Source organism: Gigantopelta aegis, chromosome 14 (genome assembly GCF_016097555.1).
Source record: "Gigantopelta aegis isolate Gae_Host chromosome 14, Gae_host_genome, whole genome shotgun sequence".
Classification (NCBI taxonomy): Eukaryota; Metazoa; Mollusca; class Gastropoda; order Neomphalida; family Peltospiridae; genus Gigantopelta; species Gigantopelta aegis.
In genome coordinates this window covers 54,672,507-54,693,641 of record NC_054712.1, presented here as the reverse complement: position 1 = coordinate 54,693,641, position 21,135 = coordinate 54,672,507, and the positions used below count along the sequence as shown (strand labels likewise).

At 37.9% G+C, this 21,135-nt stretch overlaps 1 protein-coding gene across 4 annotated transcripts in view; it reads right to left on the bottom strand.

The window, feature by feature from the left end:
* Positions 1–21,135, bottom strand: part of LOC121388169 (protein naked cuticle homolog 2-like) — a 135,968-nt gene that overhangs the window by 40,526 nt on the left and 74,307 nt on the right. For 2 of the 4 annotated variants that reach the window (XM_041519411.1, XM_041519410.1), the window contains 3 exons: positions 12,632–12,680; positions 10,875–10,925; positions 443–639 (listed from right to left, as the gene is read on the bottom strand). In XM_041519411.1, coding sequence (XP_041375345.1) covers positions 443–639; positions 10,875–10,925; positions 12,632–12,680 — 297 coding nt within the window. The remainder of the gene's footprint in view (positions 1–442; positions 640–10,874; positions 10,926–12,631; positions 12,681–21,135) is intronic. The other 2 variants (XM_041519413.1, XM_041519412.1) reach the window with 1 other exon arrangement.

The window sequence follows — 21,135 nt, the reverse complement described above, 5'->3', positions numbered from 1 at the left end:
AATATTGAGTCATAATCACAACACAAATCCCATACCAGATTTTAATACAGTGACACTGCAAATCTTAGCCTCATGTCCACAATGTTCATTTCAATATCATAGTTGCTAACCTCAATACCGAGTTATAGTCACAACACAAATCCCATCACCGGGTCTGTGACTCTCACTTCAATATTGGGTCATAGTCACAACACAAATTCCATCACCAGGTCTGTGACTCTCACCTCAATATTGGGTCATAGTCACAACACAAATCCCATCACCGGGTCTGTGACTCTCACCTCAATATTGGGTCATAGTCACAACACAAATCCCATCACCGGGTCTGTGACTCTTACCATGATATTGGGTCATAGTCACAACACAAATCCCATCTGACTCTCACCTCAATATTGAGTCACAGTCACAACACAAACCCCAGCCCCATATCCGCGACTCTCACCTCAATACTGAGTCGTGTTCTGTCAAGCTTGTCTTCATTGTTGCCTTTCTCGTCTTTCTTCAAACAGTCGTCCGTCATCTGGTCAAGTCTCAACACCTTCCCAGTCTCCGTGTTGAGTCTCAACACCTTCCCCGTCTCAGTGTCGAGTCTCAACACCTTCCCCGTCTCAGTGTCGGTCTTCTGGGGTGGCAAATCCACTGAAACACACAACACAACATTACATTACATCATCAGTCCATTCCCATTACCTGTAACACTATGGATCCTGTTAAAGTTTAAGTCTGTGTTGCATGAATAGCCACAAAAGACAAGCACTTGCCACAGTTGGAGACAAGGACTGGGACGTGGAACTGAATAGTGAAAGAAGTTGAAAGATAGGAGAAGTTGCCAGATCGGGAAGATATAATGATTTATTAATTATTGGCTATTAAATGTCAAACTTTTAGAAATTTAGCTGCAAACAGGACAACACATACCAAGACCATTGATTTCTCAGGGATTCTGTTAAAGTACTGTTTAAACACTGGCTATTAAAAGGAAATGTTATTGTGATACTTGGTCTAAGTTCAGCCAGCCATTTTTCACCGATCATTTAAAAACTATTTTGACTGGTTATCGACATGGTCATTCAGATTAATGCTTAGCGTAAAAACCAGTCTAGCATGCACTACTAGTCTAGCTAATGAGATTTATGATTAACTATACGTTAAAGTTTCTTTTGATTAATGACACCACTAGAGCACATTGATATATTAATCATCAGCTATTGGACATCAAACATTTGGTAATTTTGACATAGTTTTCAAGAGAAAACTCACATCATTTTTCCATTAGTAGCAAGGGATATTTTATATGCACCATCCCACAAGCAGGATAGCACATACCACTACCTCTGATAGACATCGTGGTGAACTGGCTAGAATAAGAAATAGGCCCACGGATGGGGATTGACCCTAGGTGGACAGTGCACCAGGTGAGCACTCTACCAATGGACTACATCACTCCATCGTAACGCCGAGTTTTGCATATATCATTATTTCTATCTACTCTACCAATGGACTACATCACTCCACTGTAACTCCGAGTTTTGCATATATCATTATTTCTATCTACTCTACCAATGGACTACATCACTCCACTGTAACTCCGAGTTTTGCATATATCATTATTTCTATCTACTCTACCAATGGACTACATCACTCCACTGTAACTCCGAGTTTTGCATATATAATTATTTCTATCTACTCTACCAATGGACTACATCACTCCACTGTAACTCCGAGTTTTGCATATATCATTATTTCTATCTACTCTACCAATGGACTACATCACTCCACTGTAACTCCGAGTTTTGCATATATAATTATTTCTATCTACTCTACCAATGGACTACATCACTCCACTGTAACTCCGAGTTTTGCATATATAATTATTTCTATCTACTCTACCAATGGACTACATCACTCCATCGTAACGCCGAGTTTTGCATATATAATTATTTCTATCTACTCTACCAATGGACTACATCACTCCACCGTAACGCCGAGTTTTGCATATATAATTATTTCTATCTACTCTACCAATGGACTACATCACTCCACTGTAACTCCGAGTTTTGCATATATCATTATTTCTATCTACTCTACCAATGGACTACATCACTCCATCGTAACTCCGAGTTTTGCATATATCATTATTTCTATCTACTCTACCAATGGACTACATCACTCCATCGTAACTCCGAGTTTTGCATATATCATTATTTCTATCTACTCTACCAATGGACTACATCACTCCATCGTAACGCCGAGTTTTGCATATATAATTATTTCTATCTACTCTACCAATGGACTACATCACTCCACTGTAACTCCGAGTTTTGCATATATAATTATTTCTATCTACTCTACCAATGGACTACATCACTCCACTGTAACTCCGAGTTTTGCATATATAATTATTTCTATCTACTCTACCAATGGACTACATCACTCCATCGTAACGCCGAGTTTTGCATATATAATTATTTCTATCTACTCTACCAATGGACTACATCACTCCATCGTAACGCCGAGTTTTGCATATATAATTATTTCTATCTACTCTACCAATGGACTACATCACTCCACTGTAACTCCGAGTTTTGCATATATCATTATTTCTATCTACTCTACCAATGGACTACATCACTCCCCCTTAACTACAAATTTTCCATATATCATTATTTCTATCTCTCTGTGTTCAATTTCACTACCCTCCAAATGCATTTGCACCCCCACACCTATAACCATCACTAGGACTGTTCCCTCTGAAACTTGCCCCTGATACCTGGCATCTGTGACATCACACCATACCTGAACTAATCGGACCCATACTTCACAGCTTTTACTTCATTCATTCACTCGTCAAAATGAAGGGTCCTCGACAAAGAACGGAAGTTTTTATAGGCCGAGGAAGTCGTCAAATGAACTGCAATATTGCGGCTGTGAGTAACCAGGACTTATTGGGTGGAGTAGTCAGGAATTTTTGATTACAACATTTTTTATTGCAGTTTGATTGCACGGTATCTGGCCTTTCCTGAGCAGTGAGAAGTACCCTATGGGAGAGAGAGAGATCTCCCTGTTAATCAGATTGGGTTTGCACAAAATAAATCAACGGTTACACTGCAGTCATTTAACTGGCAGTTTAAAAAGATTAAATCCACATGGAGGGCAGCATTTTGCTCCCCACAGACGTTTTAAAGATGCAAATAAAAGTTAAAGTGTCTTTACTTTGAGAAGAGGAAAGGTTGAATGTGTTGGTTTTTTTGTTGTTTAATGACACCACTAGAGCACATTGATTTATTTGTAATCGGCTATTAGATGTCAAACTATTGGTCATTACAACATATAAGTCTTTCAAGAAACATTTTTTCATCAGTAGGAAAGGATCTTTTGTATGTACCTTCCCAGACAGGACAGCACACACCATAGAGTTTGATATATATCATTCTTGGGGCACTGGTTAGGACAATATATATATAAAAAAAACTAAACAATCAGATAATGTGTACACTGAGGAGATTTGATCCTACCGGGTATTACCCAATCACTTTAAGCAAGCACTTTAACAATAAGCAATATAAGAAGCATGTGTGTTGTTACATTGACGTTTTAATTCTAAAATAAATTAATGTAAGACAATGTAAGGTGTTACTTTATATAACCTAGCTCACCCTCCAAAACCCCCAACAAAACAAACATTCTCAGTTTTCTGATTAAAGGAAAGGAATGTTAAACAAACTTTTTAATCACAGCTGTAGATGCATAGAAAAAGAAAACAAGTAAATCATTCCTGTTTCAAGTATAAATAAACCGATTGTCCATGTGGAGGAAACAAAAGGAAGTGGAGAGTCCCGGATGAAGAGTTATCTCACAACAAGCAGTAAATCAAGGGAAAGGTGTCCATTATTGTGGAGAGTCAACCAACGCCTGTTGTTGTCCTTCGCAGACCGAGGCAAATCCCTTCATAGCTTATTGGTACGTTTTAACCCCTCTAAACAAGACCCTCTGTAAACACCTAAATTCCCTGAAAACCAGACATTTTCAAAGTCCCTTGTTAAAAATCAGTTCACAACATAACCCCTCTAAACCAGATGCCCCTCTAAACCAGACGTTTTTTATGATACCGTGGGTGTCTAGTTTAGAGGGGTTTTACTGTGTTGTTCACCTAACTTAGACTATCACGGGCAGCCATTTAAAATATTACCATACTGATACTATTTTCACATGCTACAGGGAGCTCAAAATTATTTTCCTTAAAGCAGTCTCAGAGGAAGTGAAACTGATAGCTTTCCTGAAACCACGAGATCTAATATATGTTAATAGCTGTGGTGTAAATACAGCTGTACCACCTTAATGGGGCTAACAATTGGTCACAAGGGGCACAATATTTAATTTACTTAATAAAGCCCAATTGTAACTTTTGATCATATGTGGGGGTAATCAGAATTGGGTAGGGACAGGGGACGACTGAGACACACCATAACCCACATTATGCTACTATGTAATACTTTTTATTTCTTTATGTCAGTCATGTTTGTAAACTCACTCCAGCCAGTGCCCCATGACTGGTACATCAAAGGCTGTGGTATGTGCTATCCTGTCTATGGGATGGTGCATATAAGAGATCCCTTGCTGCTAATCAAAAAAGAGTACCCCATGAAGTGGTAACAGCAGGTTTTCTACCTCAATATCTGTGTGGTCCTTAACCATATGTCCAAGGCCATATAACTGTAAATAAAATGTGTTGAGTGTGTCGTTAAATAAACCATTTCATTCCTTCCTGTTTGTAAATTGTAACCCCCCCCCCCCTCTCAAAAAAATGCTTGGTGTTCTTCTTGGCATGGGAAACAACATCGGTATTCATTATGTTTTTATTAGATGTACTGTAACATAAACAAATTTCAATACCCTCATCAACATTGGCTTCTTTTCATAGTTTAATACCCTCATCAACATTGGCTTCTTTTCATAGTTTAAACAGTTCTTAAAGATACTGTAAAACATTTTCCAGTCAATTTTTGTGCACCAAACTTACTTATTACTACATGAAGTGTACAGTTTATAGGATAATAACTCTCTTGTATGAAAAGTTATTATTAAAAAAAAACACCAACAAAAAGGGAATAAAAACACATGAAGAAGATACAATAATCTCTGTAACTCTCCTGCGTAGAAGATAAAAAAGGTCTCACACGATATACCATAACTCTGTTACTATGTACGAAGCTGTTTTGCAGGAGTATTCAAGTAATTATTGCTGGTTCCCCAGTTTCCTTTGATCTCGTCCTGGAAGTGTTTTTGTTTAGCATTATCTAATACACAAATGTTAGATGATATTTTCACTTTAAACTTCACTACACTGTACTCAACAAACTGTCAAAATCTTGCACAACAGCCAGGAATGTGACGGATTTGAAGAGAACCATGTTAGTTTGGAAACTTGGAAAACTAGATGTATCACATAGGTGTTCATGAAGTGGAATGCAGCTGGCAGGGTATATGTCTGAGAAAAGGAAAGGAATGTTTGTTTAGAAGAAGAAGAAGCTTGTTTCGTTTAACGACACCACTAGAGCACATTGATATATTAATCATTGGCTGTTGGATGTCAAACATTTTGTAATTTTGACATATAGTCTTAGAGAGGAAACCCACAACATCTTGCCATTAGTAGCTAGAGATCTTTTATATGCACCATCCCACAGACAGGACAGCACACACCAATGGCAGTCCTGGTGCAGTGGCTGGAACGAGAAATATCCCAATGGGCCCACTGATGGGGATCGATCAAAGACCGATCATGCACTAGGCGAGAGTACTTTACCACTGGGCTATATCCTGCCCCTCCTCTGTATAATAACCCGAGTGCACAAAGGTCAGTCCCAACACTAAAGACTAACACCACACCGGTCAGTGCAGGTGTTTCTGACCAGAACTTCCGCCCGTGTTTGTTTTCATAAATCCAGACATGCCCTCTTGCGTGCCCAGCTAATCAACACAGCTCGGCAAGAATTACGGGATACACATTCTTAAGTCTCTAGCCTTTGATATCCGTCCCCAGCTTGTTTGCTGTTGATAAGGAGTGCTCGTGTTTTAATTAATGTCGAGAGTCGGACTTCGCACTGAACCAAAGATAAATACAGGCAGTTGATCAAATACAGAGAATATTAAACATATTCCAGTCTTATTGACTGAACCTGCTCCAAGAAAAAAAAAGGTGAAAACGTCTCCAAAGGATGTTTTTTTGGACATCAATACCTAGATATTAAGGCTAAGAGAGGCAGGTGTGTTAACTAAAGGCTTCACATTATAATTATATTTTGTTGTCCTCATTAAAACAAATAGCCAAGGTCTTCTTTGGGCAAAGAGTGTATTTGTTTTGGCATCATATGCAGCTCCCTAGTCTTAGCTTTAATGACATACAATGATAATGATGATGATGATGATGATGATGATAGTGGTGGTGGTGGTGGTGATGATGATGATGATGGTGATGGTGGTGGTGATGATGATGGTGATGACAGTGGTGGTAGTGATGATGACAGTGGTAGTTATGACAGTGGTGGTGATGATGACAATGGTGATGGTGGTGATAATGGTGATGGTGATGGTGGTGGTGGTGGTGGTGGTGGTGATGGTGGTGGTGATGGTAGTGATGATGAAATGGCCCAATGAACCCACTGACAGGGATCGATCCCAGACCGACTGCATATCAAGAGAGCGCTTTACCACCACACCACTGATGGCTTAACCACCACACCACACCGATGGCTTAACCACCACACCACACCGATGGGCTAGCCACCACACCACCGATGGCCTAGCCATCACACCACCGATGGCCTAACCACCACACCACCGATGGCCTAACCACCACACCACACCGATGGCCTAGCCACCACACCACCGATGGCCTAACCACCACACCACCGATGGCCTAACCACCACACCACACCGATGGCCTAGCCACCACACCACCGATGGCCGAACCACCACACCGCCGATGGCCGAACCACCACACCGCCGATGGCCGAACCACCACACCGCCAATGGCCTAGCCACCACAACCACCACACCACCGATGGCCTAGCCACCACACCACCGATGGCCTAGCCACCACACCACTGATGGCCGAACCACCACACCACACCGATGGCCGAACCACCACACCACCGATGGCCGAACCACCACACCACCGATGGCCTAGCCACCACACCACCGATGGCCTAACCACCACACCACCGATGGCCTAGCCACCACACCACTGATGGCCGAACCACCACACCACACCGATGGCCGAACCACCACACCACCGATGGCCTAGCCACCACACCACCGATGGCCTAACCACCACACCACCGATGGCCTAGCCACCACACCACCGATGGCCGAACCACCACACCACACCGATGGCCGAACCACCACACCACCGATGGCCTAGCCACCACACCACCGATGGCCTAACCACCACACCACCGATGGCTGAACCACCACACCACCGATGGCCTAGCCACCACACCACCGATGGCCTAACCACCACACCACCGATGGCCTAACCACCACACCACCGGTGGCCGAACCACCACACCACCGATGGCCTAACCACCACACCACCGATGCCAGTGTGTACAAGGCAACTTATAGTTCAGTAACCAGAGATATAACAACAATCATCTATTACCAGCTGACAGCCTGACACCATAATGAATAATAATAATCCACTTAACTAGCATTAATAATCCACTTACTCCCCTATGTGTCATAAAAGAACAACAACAAAAACAATGGCTTATCTACGGTCATGGGAAAATCATACATATATACATACAAGGAAGGAAGGGAATGTTTTATTTAACAATGCACTCAACACATCTTATTTGTCATATTCAGCAGTTTTTAGAACACAAGTGTGTAAAACTCAGTAATAGTTATAGTTAAACTCCACGCATATATACTGTGTCAGTGGCGTAGGAAGGTGCCAAAAAATGGGGACCACACACATGCACACACAAAAAAACAGTGTGTGGGGGAGACACATGCCCCCTTGCCCCCCACTTTCTACGCCAGTGTGTGTTGGAGATGGCTTTAAATGTCAAAATCAATATTTTTCTCCTTTTTTTCTTCAGAAAAGATGCCCTTTGTGAAAAGAAAAAAAGTTCCATTTTTCATATTCAGCCATTTAGTCAACACAAATGTGTAAAACTCAATAATATTAAATCACTTAACAAATCATTTGCTGCTAATGGAAAAATGTGGCACGGTTCCTCTGAAGACTACAAGTGAGAATGACCAAATGTCTGACATCCAATAACCGATGATTCATTAATCAATGTGCTCTAGTTGTTTTAAAACAAAACAAAATTTGTTTAATGACACTACTAAAGCACATTCATAAATAATCGGCTATTGGATGTCAAACATTTGGTAATTTTGACATATAGTCTTAGAGAGGAAACCTGCTACAATTTTCCATTAGTAGCAAGGGATCTTTTATATGCACTTTCCCACAAACAGTAAAGCACATACCATGGCCTTTGACCAGTTGTGGTGTGCTGAGAAAAAACACAAATAGTTGAATGGATCCAGCGAGATGGTTCAATTCTGCGACGCAAGCACCTCAAGCGAGCACTCAACGACTGAGCTAAATCTCTAATAGTGACATTAAACAATAAAAAAAAACCTTTACTTTCACTGATAAAAAAACCTCAAACTGTCTGTCTATTTAGTCACACATCCATTAAAAAATCTGGGTCTACTGTATCTGATTATTTTCTTTCCAACCGTACATGGAGAGCTTATTGAATTTGTTACTTTCACCTAGAGCTGCTTCCCACACTTGTTCAACCAATTATACTATTTTCTACACCACAGTCATTCCAGCAATTATTCCTCCAGCCACAATTAGACGGTAAAAGTGAGTTGTGGACTTAAGTAGTTTTCGGTTAGTTAGTGCTTTAATTAAACTGCCTCCAGCATCGTAAAACAGGCAGCTGACGAAGTTACATGTGTGTACAGACTTGCGATTTCAAATCATCAAATTCTGGTGAGGACATTTTTCTTTTTCATAACTTTTCATTTTAACTTCTTTTTGTGCTTATATCCAATTAAGATTCAAGCATGCTGTCATGGGCACACACCTCAGCTATCTGGGCTGTCTGTCCAGGACAATGGGTTAGTTATTAGTGGTTTGCCAATTTGTTTTTCACTAGCCATCGGGCATGGCAACAATAGTTATTTACAAGCCCAACATTGAATATCACTAGCCATGGGAGTGGGGCTACCATAATCTAAAAGTCCTGCTTAACCTAAGGCTTATGGTTTGTAAGAAACTGATCTAAACACAAACCTTAACTTTAACCTAAGACTTACAGTTTGTGAGAAACTGATCTAAACACAAACCTTAAACTTAACCTAAGACTTACAGTTTGTGAGAAACTGATCTAAACACAAACCTTAACCTTAACCTAAGACTTATGGTTTATGAGAAACTGATCTAAACACAAACCTTAACCTTAACCTAAGACTTATGGTTTATGAGAAACTTATCTAAACACAAACCTTAACCTTAACCTAAGACTTATGGTTTATGAGAAACTTATCTAAACACAAACCTTAACCTTAACCTAAGACTTATGGTTTGTGAGAAACTGATCTAAACACAAACCTTAACCTAAGACTTACAGTTTATGAGAAATTGATCTAAACACAAACCTTAACCTTAACCTAAGACTTACAGTTTGTGAGAAACTGATCTAAACACAAACCTTAACATTAACCTAAGACTTACAGTTTGTGAGAAACTGGTCTAAACACAAACCTTAACCTAAGACTTACAGTTTATGAGAAATTGATCTAAACACAAACCTTAACCTAAGACTTACAGTTTATGAGAAATTGATCTAAACACAAACCTTAACCTTAACCTAAGACTTACTGTTTGAAAGAAACTGGTCTAAACACAAACCTTAACCTTAACCTAAGACTTACAGTTTGTGAGAAACTGGTCTAAACACAAACCTTAACCTTAACCTAAGACTTACAGTTTGTGAGAAACTGATCTAAACACAAACCTTAACCTTAACCTAAGACTTACAGTTTGTGAGAAACTGGTCTAAACACAAACCTTAACCGTAACCTAAGACTTACAGTTTGTGAGAAACTGATCTAAACACAAACCTTAACCTTAACCTAAGACTTACAGTTTGTGAGAAACTGGTCTAAACACAAACCTTAACCTTAACCTAAGACTTACAGTTTGTGAGAAACTGATCTAAACACAAACCTTAACCTTAACCTAAGACTTACAGTTTGTGAGAAACTGGTCTAAACACAAACCTTAACATTAACCTAAGACTTACAGTTTGTGAGAAACTGATCTAAACACAAAACGTAATCTTAACCTAAGACTTACAGTTTATGAGAAACTGGTCTAAACACGAACCTTAAACTTAACCTAAGACTTATAGTTTGTGAGAAACTGGTCTAAACAAAAACCTTAACCTTAACCTAAGACTTATAATTTGTGAGAAACTGATAAAAAACACAAAACTTGAAGATTAAATTTTAACACAAAAGTTGATGCCATTGCCATCAAAAAAGTAACACCTATATCGGACCTTTCTACTGCTTAAAGGTGAGATATAAATTGTGTTGATATGTTGTTAAAGAGGTATTCCTTACCTTTCCCAGTATATTGCTTAATCACTGGCTATTATGCACCACAAATAAACTTAATATAGTACAAGGAAAGAAACAGCTAACAGCTTACAGCGTACACTTTTTAATTAACAACAAGGGGTCTTTGATATGTACTTTGTCAAATGCAGAAAAGTATGAACTAAAATATTTGATATAATCTGTGACATAAATAACCACAAGAAATGAACGAACACCTTTGTCATGGTTGGAGACAAGGAATGGGTTGTGGAGGTGGACAGCGAACACTGAAATTAAGAGAAGCTGATACAGTGGCAAGAAATGAGATGGAATTTGAAAAAAGTGAAAAACAGTTGGTAATGAAACGAAAAAATTAACTTATTTTTTTTAATTGTTGATATACCAGTTGTGGAGCACTGGTTGGAATGGAAAATAACACAATGGATCCTGGAGTAAAATCATATATTTGTATTTTAAATACATGTACTTGTGTACTAAAAGGACATATACAAATTAAGTGTCCTTTATAGACAGGTTCTTGTTATGCAAGATGTCCTTTATAACAAGTTCAACTATACAAGTAAACAGTGACAACCACGAAGTAAAAAACCCCAAACTATTTCCAAAATAAACTGAAATGATAAAATACTTACTGTTTTATTTTAGACCATCTCCTCGACTGTTTACATAAAGTCTAATATCTTGACACTCACACAGAGCAAATTACTACGAGATTACTTATACAAACAACAAAACAGAGAGACACTAAACAAATCTACCGATCAACGAATAAACTCCACAATTTGTAGGATGGCATTAAAAGACTGATAAGGCGAATACCGTACACAGCATTCGGCAAAATTGAATCACAAATACTTGTAATCCGGCTAACACTGGGCACAAATGACTGCATCAAAATTGTACATGCTAAGTTCACTCATAATTGGCCAGCTTTAAAACCCACAGGATTTCTGACTCGGCAGGAAATATCATATTTACAGTAAGTGCCTGGCTACATTTACACCAACAGGACAGGCCAGAGGTGGGCCTGACTGCCCCAGATACTGGTTTAATTAGCTGTGAGGCTCGTTAAGACAAACGCTGGGCTAATTTTCGCCACCAGTGACTGACGGTTATGCAAAACCTAATCACAAGCTTGCTGGCACATTGTCAATATTCCATGCCCAAGATGCATGTGCATGCATAGGGTGAATATTTAACATTACTAAGGAATGCTATAATTTAAGTGAAGATAAATAATTTATATACGAGTGTTAAAAATGTCCCATGATCTACATATAGGCATGTTGAGCACTTTGAATTTCAAGTCAAGATAAATAATTTATATACGAGTGTCAAAAATGTCCCATGATCTATGTATATGCATGTTGAGCACTTTGAATTGTAACATGTTCAAGGATAGCTATAAATTTCTGTGAAAATAAATAATTTATATGTGAGTGTAGTTTATTCAGTTACATATATTACATACCGTGGGGGGCAGGAGTTAGCTCCGTCAGTTAAGTGCTTGCCTGAGGTGCTAGCGTCGCAGGATCAAACCACCTCGGTGGATCCAATCAACTGATTGGGTTTTATCTCATTCCAACCAGTGCACCACAACTGGACAAAGGTTGTGGTATGTACTTTGCTGTCTGTGTGTCTACATTTTTCCTAATGCAGCAAGAGATCTTTTATATGCACTTTCCCAAAGACAGCAAAGCACATACCACGGCCTTTTATCAGTTGTGGTGCACTGGTTGTAATGAGAAAAAAAACAAGTCAGTTGAATGGATCCACCAAGGTGGTTCGATCCTGCGACGCAAGCACCTCGAGTGAGCACTCAACCAACTGAGCTAAATCCCGCCCTTTACTGAAATAGATGAGATTATTTGAGGAGACGAGAATAAGAACAGTTTTCTACCAACTCTACTAAGTGTACAGTTGTTTCTGTTTCCAGAAGGAACAGATTTCCTAAATATTTGCTGACACTTACCTTGCAGCGGAATTCCAGTTTCCTTGTCTTCAAGACATATTGATAATTCCTGGAATGACAAAAACAGAAAAGGTAAGAAACACAAGTCCGGTGTATTTATCATGGATCTGGGATCTGGAAATAGCACTGGTTCACATAAAAGAGGAGTTCTTGCAACTGAATGAACTGTAAATCATAAAATATTCGCGATCATAAAATTTAGCGAAATCCAAATAAGTGACATATTAGCGACAAAGACCTTTAGTGAGGTCATCATATCAGAAACTAAAAAAATAATAAGCTTAAGTTGTAGGATCAGCTGAAATAATGTTTTTGACGAATCTTGATGTTAAGCAGTTTATAGACAACTTAAATTTAGTAGAAAATTGCAGTAACATGCATGCTAACTAACTATTGCTGTTTGCTATCCTTTTGGTTTAATCAATAACATGTAACCGTTGTTGTGAGTTCAGTTAATCACTGACAAAACAAAACTGCACAGAAGCTTTTTGGATCAGTATGATGTACGTCTCTTTAAATTTAGCATTATGAAATATTACCGTTTTTTATTACAGCCTTACTAAATTCACTAACATTTTATACTAATTAACATTTCCTGATTTACAGTATACCTTATTTATTTTTAAACATTTCTAAATGAAAATGAATTAGTTAAATAAGTTCTTCACCTGACCTACTAAAGAAACTATAGTCCTTCGTATCTGAGAACGTTGTTTTCTTTACTGTGGTGTGTACTACAAATTATTTCTTTCTGGACCAACTGTTTTGTAAATTACACATAAAAATAGTTTTTTTGTTATTTCCAAAGCAAATCAAACTGACCTAATAAAGAAAGTATATATCTGTAATAGAGATACAAATTAGTAAAGAAAAGTTGCAATCTAGAGAAGGCTAAAGGCTGAGATACAAACTAGTAAAGAAAAGTTGCAATCTAGAGAAGGCTAAAGGCTGAACTCCTGTTTCATGTTTAGTTTGTGCAACCTAGAGAAGGCTAAAGGCTGAACTCCTGTTTCATGTTTAGTTTGTGCAATCTAGAGAAGGCTAAAGGCTGAACTCCTGTTTCATGTTTAGTTTTCTCCTGATGAAAAACATCAACATATAGTTGACGAAACGTTGAGATTTTAAACTTGTGGTTTTAAACAGAGACATTACTTTTATTATAAAACCTAGAGAAGAAAACTTATAATGTAGTAATGAAACCAAGTAGTGTGAAGATAACCTACAACTTGATAACAACAACTTATAATCTTATAATCTAGAATAGAATAGGATAGAATAGATGTTTAATGACACCCCAACATAGAATAGATGTTTAATGACACCCCAGCATAGAATAGATGTTTAATGACACCCCAGCATAGAATAGATGTTTAATGACACCCCAACATAGAATAGATGTTTAATGACACCCCAGCATAGAATAGATGTTTAATGACACCCCAACATAGAATAGATGTTAATGACACCCCAACATAGAATAGATGTTTAATGACACCCCAACACAGTATAATCTAAAGCAAAGTAACAACCTAGCATTGGCAATAAAAAAAATCTATCACCTAGTACTGAAAACTTTTCATCTAGTGAAGACAAACAGTAACCTTTTAATGGAACTTTAAATTTTAAAACTGAAACTTACAACCTAATAAAAACCTAAAACCTTGTATTATGAAAACCTACAATCACCCTAATACAAATGTTATATTCTACTGAAAACCTAACACCTTTTACTGTAAAACCTAGAATACATTGTAAACCTATATTCTACTGAAAACCAAAATCTGTCTACTGAAAATCTACAATGTACTGAAAACGTAATACAAATCTTATCTTCTGCTGAAAACCCAACACCATTTACTGAAAACCTATGATACATTGTAAACCTACAAGCTAGAAATGAAATATACACCAATCTAATTAAAACCTATAACCTAAGAAAAACCTACAACCTACTGAAAACCTTTTAAAACTAGCAATAAAAACTAGCAATCTTGATGTCACAAAAATGTACAGTTTTAGTATAAACCGTATGGAAGAATCATGAAACGCCTAGTTAAAAACTTTGTGTGAAGAGAAACTTTGGGAGTGAAACGTGACATGTTGTTTATGTTTATTTACATCATGCTGAGAGCCCTTGTAATGGAGACTCTCGTTTCTTTTGAACTTATCTCACACTGTTTGAGACAAAAAATGAGAAACGACATTAATGTTGTTTTCTTCTGTCAAGTTTGAAGCTTTCCCATACCACAGCTCACATAATATGACACAGTGAAGCCTGTATGAACTGACCACCCATTCGAGAATGGCGGAAAAACAAGAAAGAAAAAAAGAGAGTGTAACTTTTAGTTTGGTTATTTAGTACATGCAGTTTATTGAATGTTGAAGATTAGGTGATGTGGGACCAACAAAGTAGCTTTTCTAGGAAGTGGTGGAGGGGAGACACAGCCCAGTGATAAAGCCGTCTCCTGATGCATGGACAGTCTGGGATCGATCCCTGTCACTGGACCCATTGGACTATTTCTCGTTTCAGCCAGTGCACCATGACTGGTATATCAAAGGCCATGGTATATGACATCCTATCTGTGGGATGGTGCATATAAAAGATTCCTTGCAACTAATGTAAAAATGTAATGGATTTCCACTCTAAGACTATATGTCAAAATTACCAAATGTTTGGCATTCAATAGCAGTTGATTAATAATTCAATGTGCTCTAGTAGTGTTGTTAAACATTTTTTTAAAGGAAAGTTGCCTGTTAAAGCTAGTGATCCTAATTTTTTATAATTTTGACATATATAGTGAAAACCAGCTACATATTTTCTTTAGCAGCAAGAGATCTTTTACAAAGCATTATGAGGGGAGCATTCTGTTGACTGAGCTAGATCCCAAACTTTGAAGAATATTGGGATGACCCTTTAAAAAAGGTGACTGCTAAAGAGAAGCTGGTTATTTGAGTAGATTTCACTGTATTTTCCTTTCAACCTAGATGTAAAACCACTTACATCTACATGTACCAAAGCACATTAAAAAATCTGTTCTTCCTTTAATAAACAATTAAAAAAAATAATCTGATATTTCTATGTTTAAATACAAAAAAAAGAAGATCTCACCCTGCACACTGTACGAGTAAAATGGAGAAATTAAACTATCTGACAAGCCAACCCATGCTGTGTAAACAGGGAGCTACACTAAACAAATAACGTACAAAAATGCCTTTGCCATCTTGTCAATAAGATTCATTGATAAGGAGTGATGAGAGATATTAAACTGAAAGAATCTCATCACCGGAGTCGTGTTACCAGAGACGAGATTAAAACAAACACATTACACACAGGGATAAGGATAAATCATCAATAAATGTGGTCTGGTCGTCTCACACATGATGGGGGGATAGTAAGACAAACATATTACACACATGGATAAGGATAAATCATCGATGAATATATTGTGGTGTTCTCACACATGATGGGGGATAGTAAAACAAACACATTATAAACAGGAATAAGGATAAATCATCAATAAATGTGGTCTGGTCTTCTCACACATGATGGGGGAGGGGATAGTAATACAAACATATTACATACAGGGATAAGGATAAATCATCGATAAATGTGGTCTGGTCTTTTCACACATGATGGGGGGGGGGGGGGAATAGTAATACAAACATGTTACACACAGGTATAAGGATAAATCATCAGTTTATACAGTAGTGTATCTACAGAAAATAGTGCCTATGGCAAGGATCTGACACCCATCTTTTAGATAAAGTCTGACTTTAATAGAAACTGCTCAGTGGCACCCCTCCTTCAAGTGGCACCCAGGGCATGAGCCATACCTTCCATACCCTAGGAACGCCACTGAGTGTATGTGTTCTGGTCTTCTAACACAACACGGGGTGGGATGTAGCCCACAGCACTCGCTCGATGCACGGTCGGTGTGGGATGAATCCCCGTCGGTGGGCCCATTGAGCTATTTTTCATTCTAGTCAGTGCACCATGACTGGTATATCAATGCTACCTTGTCTGTGGGATGGTGCATATAAAAGATCCATTGCTGCTTATCGAAAAGAGTAGCCCATGAAGTGGCGACAGCAGGTTTCCTCTCTCAATATCTGTGTGGTCCTTAACCATATGTCTGACACCATATAACCAAAAATAACATGTGTTGAGTACGTCGTTATATAAAACATTTCCTTCATAACTTCTAACACAAGACGTAATAAGACAAAGAGAATCACTTTGTGTTGTCTTCTTCTTTTTCATTCAGATTTGTGATTAACATGCAGGCAATCAAAGGTTTATTTTCTCCATATAATAATCCCTGTTATAGTTTTAATATTCTCTTCCTTGATCATTACAGGTATTAGGAAAGGATTGTTTGCTTAATGATTACCAAGAACACTGGTTAATATGTAGCTGTATGTGTCGAACATAAGGTCATTAATTAAACCGGAAATGGAAGTTTGTTTTCTAAATTCAGTGGGCTTGTCATATATATTCAACAAAATTAATTAACAGCTAGTAGACTTAACCGATTGGTTTGTTTGGAGCACATTGATTAATTAATCATCAGCTATTAGATGTCAAACATTTGGTAATTATGACTCGTTATCAGAGGAAACCTACAATATTTGTCCTAATACAGCAGAGGATCTTTTATATGCACTTTCCCACAGGTTCAGGAAAGAACATACCACGGCCTTTGTCCAGTTGTGGTGCACTGGTTGGAATGAGAAAAAAACCAATCAGCTGAACGGATCCACTGAGGTGGTTCGATCCTGCGACGCAAGCACCTCAGACTGAGCTAAATCCCGGCTCGCTAGTAGAACTGTTGATAATTATTTCTTAGTATCATACTACGCTTACAAGTTTTCATACAGACAACTTCTAAATATGACCCAAAAATCTTACATGTGCTGGGTTTTTCAGGCATTTATGGAAACTGCAAGAAAAATTCATTTGCTTAGGATTCATTACACAATGGTTCATACAATACTTGTCATATTTGTTAGCTCTAAATTGTTGTTTAAATAAATTAATTCTGGGAACATACCACAATATCGGCACTTTATAATTGAAGAAGCTACTTTTATAAACATATTTTAAAAAAGAAACAAATTGAAATCCAAAAATATATTCTGGCCTTCAATTAATTTTGTATTTCTTGCTCTAGCCGGTGCACTACGACTGGTATATCAATGTCATGGTATGTGTTATTCTGTCTGTGGGAAAGTGCATATTGGTATATCAATGTCATGGTATGTGTTATTCTGTCTGTGGGAAGGTGCATATAAAAGATTCCTTGCTGCCCAATCAAAAAGAGTAGCCTATGAAGTGGTGACAGCAGGTTTCCTCTCTCAATATCTGTGTGGTCCTTAACCATATGTCCGACACCATATAACCGTAAATAAAATATGTTGAGTGCGTTGTTAAATAAAACATTTCTTCAATTAATTTTGAGAGAATATTTAATACCATAAACTATATTACATGACAGAGCACGGCACTTTTCCTTAATTATATGATACTACAAATACCATAGTCACTGATCAAAAAAGTCACAGTATAATGTTTTATTTTGTTCAACGACACCACTAGAGCATATTGATTTATTAATCATCATCTATTAGATGTCAAACAAAACAGTCACGGATCGCTGTTGTTAAAGATTCAGGTTGTGAATAATAAAACAAAAAAAACATTACATTCCTTTTATCTAATTCAGCGGACTTGTCATATTAGCATAAACTGCATTACTAGATAAAACACAGCCCAAAAGTGAAGCTGTCAAAGTTGTGACAGGGGAGACAAAACACGCTGATCGACTAACGATTATTATTTATTCTTTCCCCTTTTGGTGTTACAAAGCAGCCATGCAATTTGAAAATTATCATCTGCAGGGGAAAGCTGGGAGTCTCTGTCTAATTAACCCATCACCTGTTAAACTGGGCTTGCCACTCGTGTGCCGGGAGCAGTCACAGGACAAGACAACTTGCGAGTGGTTAAGCTACATAGCACGGAACAATTGAACAGGCACATCAAATACAAAATAATAATTTTGATATTTTTAAAGTCAAATAAGAGATAATTGGTTTTTTCTTCATTTTAAAAATAATTTTTGTCTTTTTTTTAAAAGCCAAGAAAAAATATGGACACTAATTATCGACAACAAAAATTCCAAACAATGAACTATGGAAGAGGGAAACTAAATATGCAATACAAAAAATTAAAATGTCTCTGGGTTTTTAACCCATAAAAAGCTATGAACGCCAATTATGAACTTCTTGTTAAAGCTAGGAAAATAATTGACATGAAGTTTTAAAATTTTAATTTCTTTTCAAAAGATGAACTACAAAATAAATTAAAATTGGGAACCGACAAAGGAAGAGAATGGATTAACTACTACTAAAAAAAATATTCTTAAAAAAAAAGAGAGAAGATTTTTATAGATACAAATAATGTTTGTAGGAAAATAATTGTCATTAAACATTTTACCTGTTCCAACCAATATCCTGTTACTTGTATATCAAAGATCATGGTATGTAATGTCCTGTCTTAGTATAGTGAAAATAAAAGATCCTTTACAGTTTTTCAGTAGGAATTGTGGCATTGAGTGTCCTCTGTCACTCACTGACTCTTTCTCACTCTTCTCTCTTTCTTACTCTCTCTCTCTCTCGGTCTCTTCTCTCACTCTTATCTCCCACTCTTATCTCACTCTGTCTTGGTCTCTATCGGTGTCTTTCTGTCTCTTTCACTGTCTGTCTTTCTCTCTCTCTCTCTCTCTCTCTCTCTCTCTCTCTCTCTCTCTCTCTCTCTCTCTCTCTCTCTCTCTCTCTCTCTCTCTCTCTCTCACACACACACACACACACAAACAAACACACAAACAAAAACACACACACACACACACACACACGTTTATAGCCAGCTCAATGAACATCTCGATTAACACATACGATATGACATCACAAATTCAATACTCTAAAATCTAATCAAGTTGATTTTCCTGATAACCGGGAGTCTGGGTCAAGGTGTTTGATGAACACCACTGTCAGGGTCAGCTAAATATTGATGTTGAGGAGCAATGGCTGGAACGAGAAATAACCCAATGGGCCTACCAACAGAAATCGACACTGGCGTAGAAAACGGGGGTGGGGGAAAGTGTCCCCCCCACTTTTCAGATATTTTGCTTTATATTTGCTTTATAATAGTGTGTAAATATAAAAGTGTGCCCCCCCCCCCCCCCCACACACACACACTTTTTGGCACCTTCCTACGCTCGTGATCTATCCTAGACCGACTGTGCATCAAGCTACATCCATCTCTTGAATTAATGTGTGTTAAGCCTGTGTATAAACCGCTTTTGTTTTAACAGATTACATTAGCAGAGTTGATGGTGAAAGTATAAATTTCACCAAGATAAACCTCACAGCAGCCTAACCATTGCCGTGTTATCAAGGTCAGCGAGATGGCCACATCAAAGCCGCTGACCCAATGAACATGGCAACATCAAAGCCACTGACCCAATGAACACGTGAATAAATCCATGCTGAACTCCCAAGAACATCTGGTAAAAGTAGCACCGACAGAGGCGAAAACTGTCATCAGAAACAGATACCACAAATAAAGCAAAAAATTCACCTGTATTATATCATCGGAAACAGATTCCACAAATAAAGCAACAAATCACCTGTATTATATCATCGGAAACAGATTCCACAAATAAAGAAACAAATCACCTGTATTATATCATCGGAAACAGATTCCACAAATAAAGCAACAAATCACCTGTATTATATCATCGGAAACAGATACCACAAATAAAGCAACAAATCACCTGTATTATATCATCGGAAACAGATTCCACAAATAAAGCAAATAACAGGTCTGTGTACGTTAAAACAGACAACCACATCTAGTTTACTGTCACACAAAAAAAAAAAAGAAGTAAGAAAATGAATAAATAAAAATAATCAAAAGATGAAATAAAATGAACCAAAATATAAAGAAAATAGATGACCGACTGACTGACTGAATGAATGGGTGGATGAAAGAAAGAAAGAAAGAAAGAAAGGATGGATGAATGGATGGATGGATGGATGGATGGATGGATGGATGGATGGATGGATGGGATGGATGGATGGATGGATGGATGGATGGATGGGATGGATAGGATGGATGGGATGGATGGATATCTGGATGGATGGATGGATATCTGGATGGACAGATGGATGGATGGATGGATGGATGGATGGGATGGATGGATGGATATCTGGATGGATGGATGGATATCTGGATGGACAGATGGATGGATGGATGGATGGGTGAGTGGGTGGATGGATGGATAAATGAGTAGAGTGGATGGGTAGATGGATGAATGGATGAATGAACGATGAACAAATGAAAGAACTAATGAAGGAAGGAACACACAAACACACAAATAAACAAATAACACAGACAGTTATGAGTGACTTTATAGTTGACAGATTCCATAGATCTTTTGAAAGAT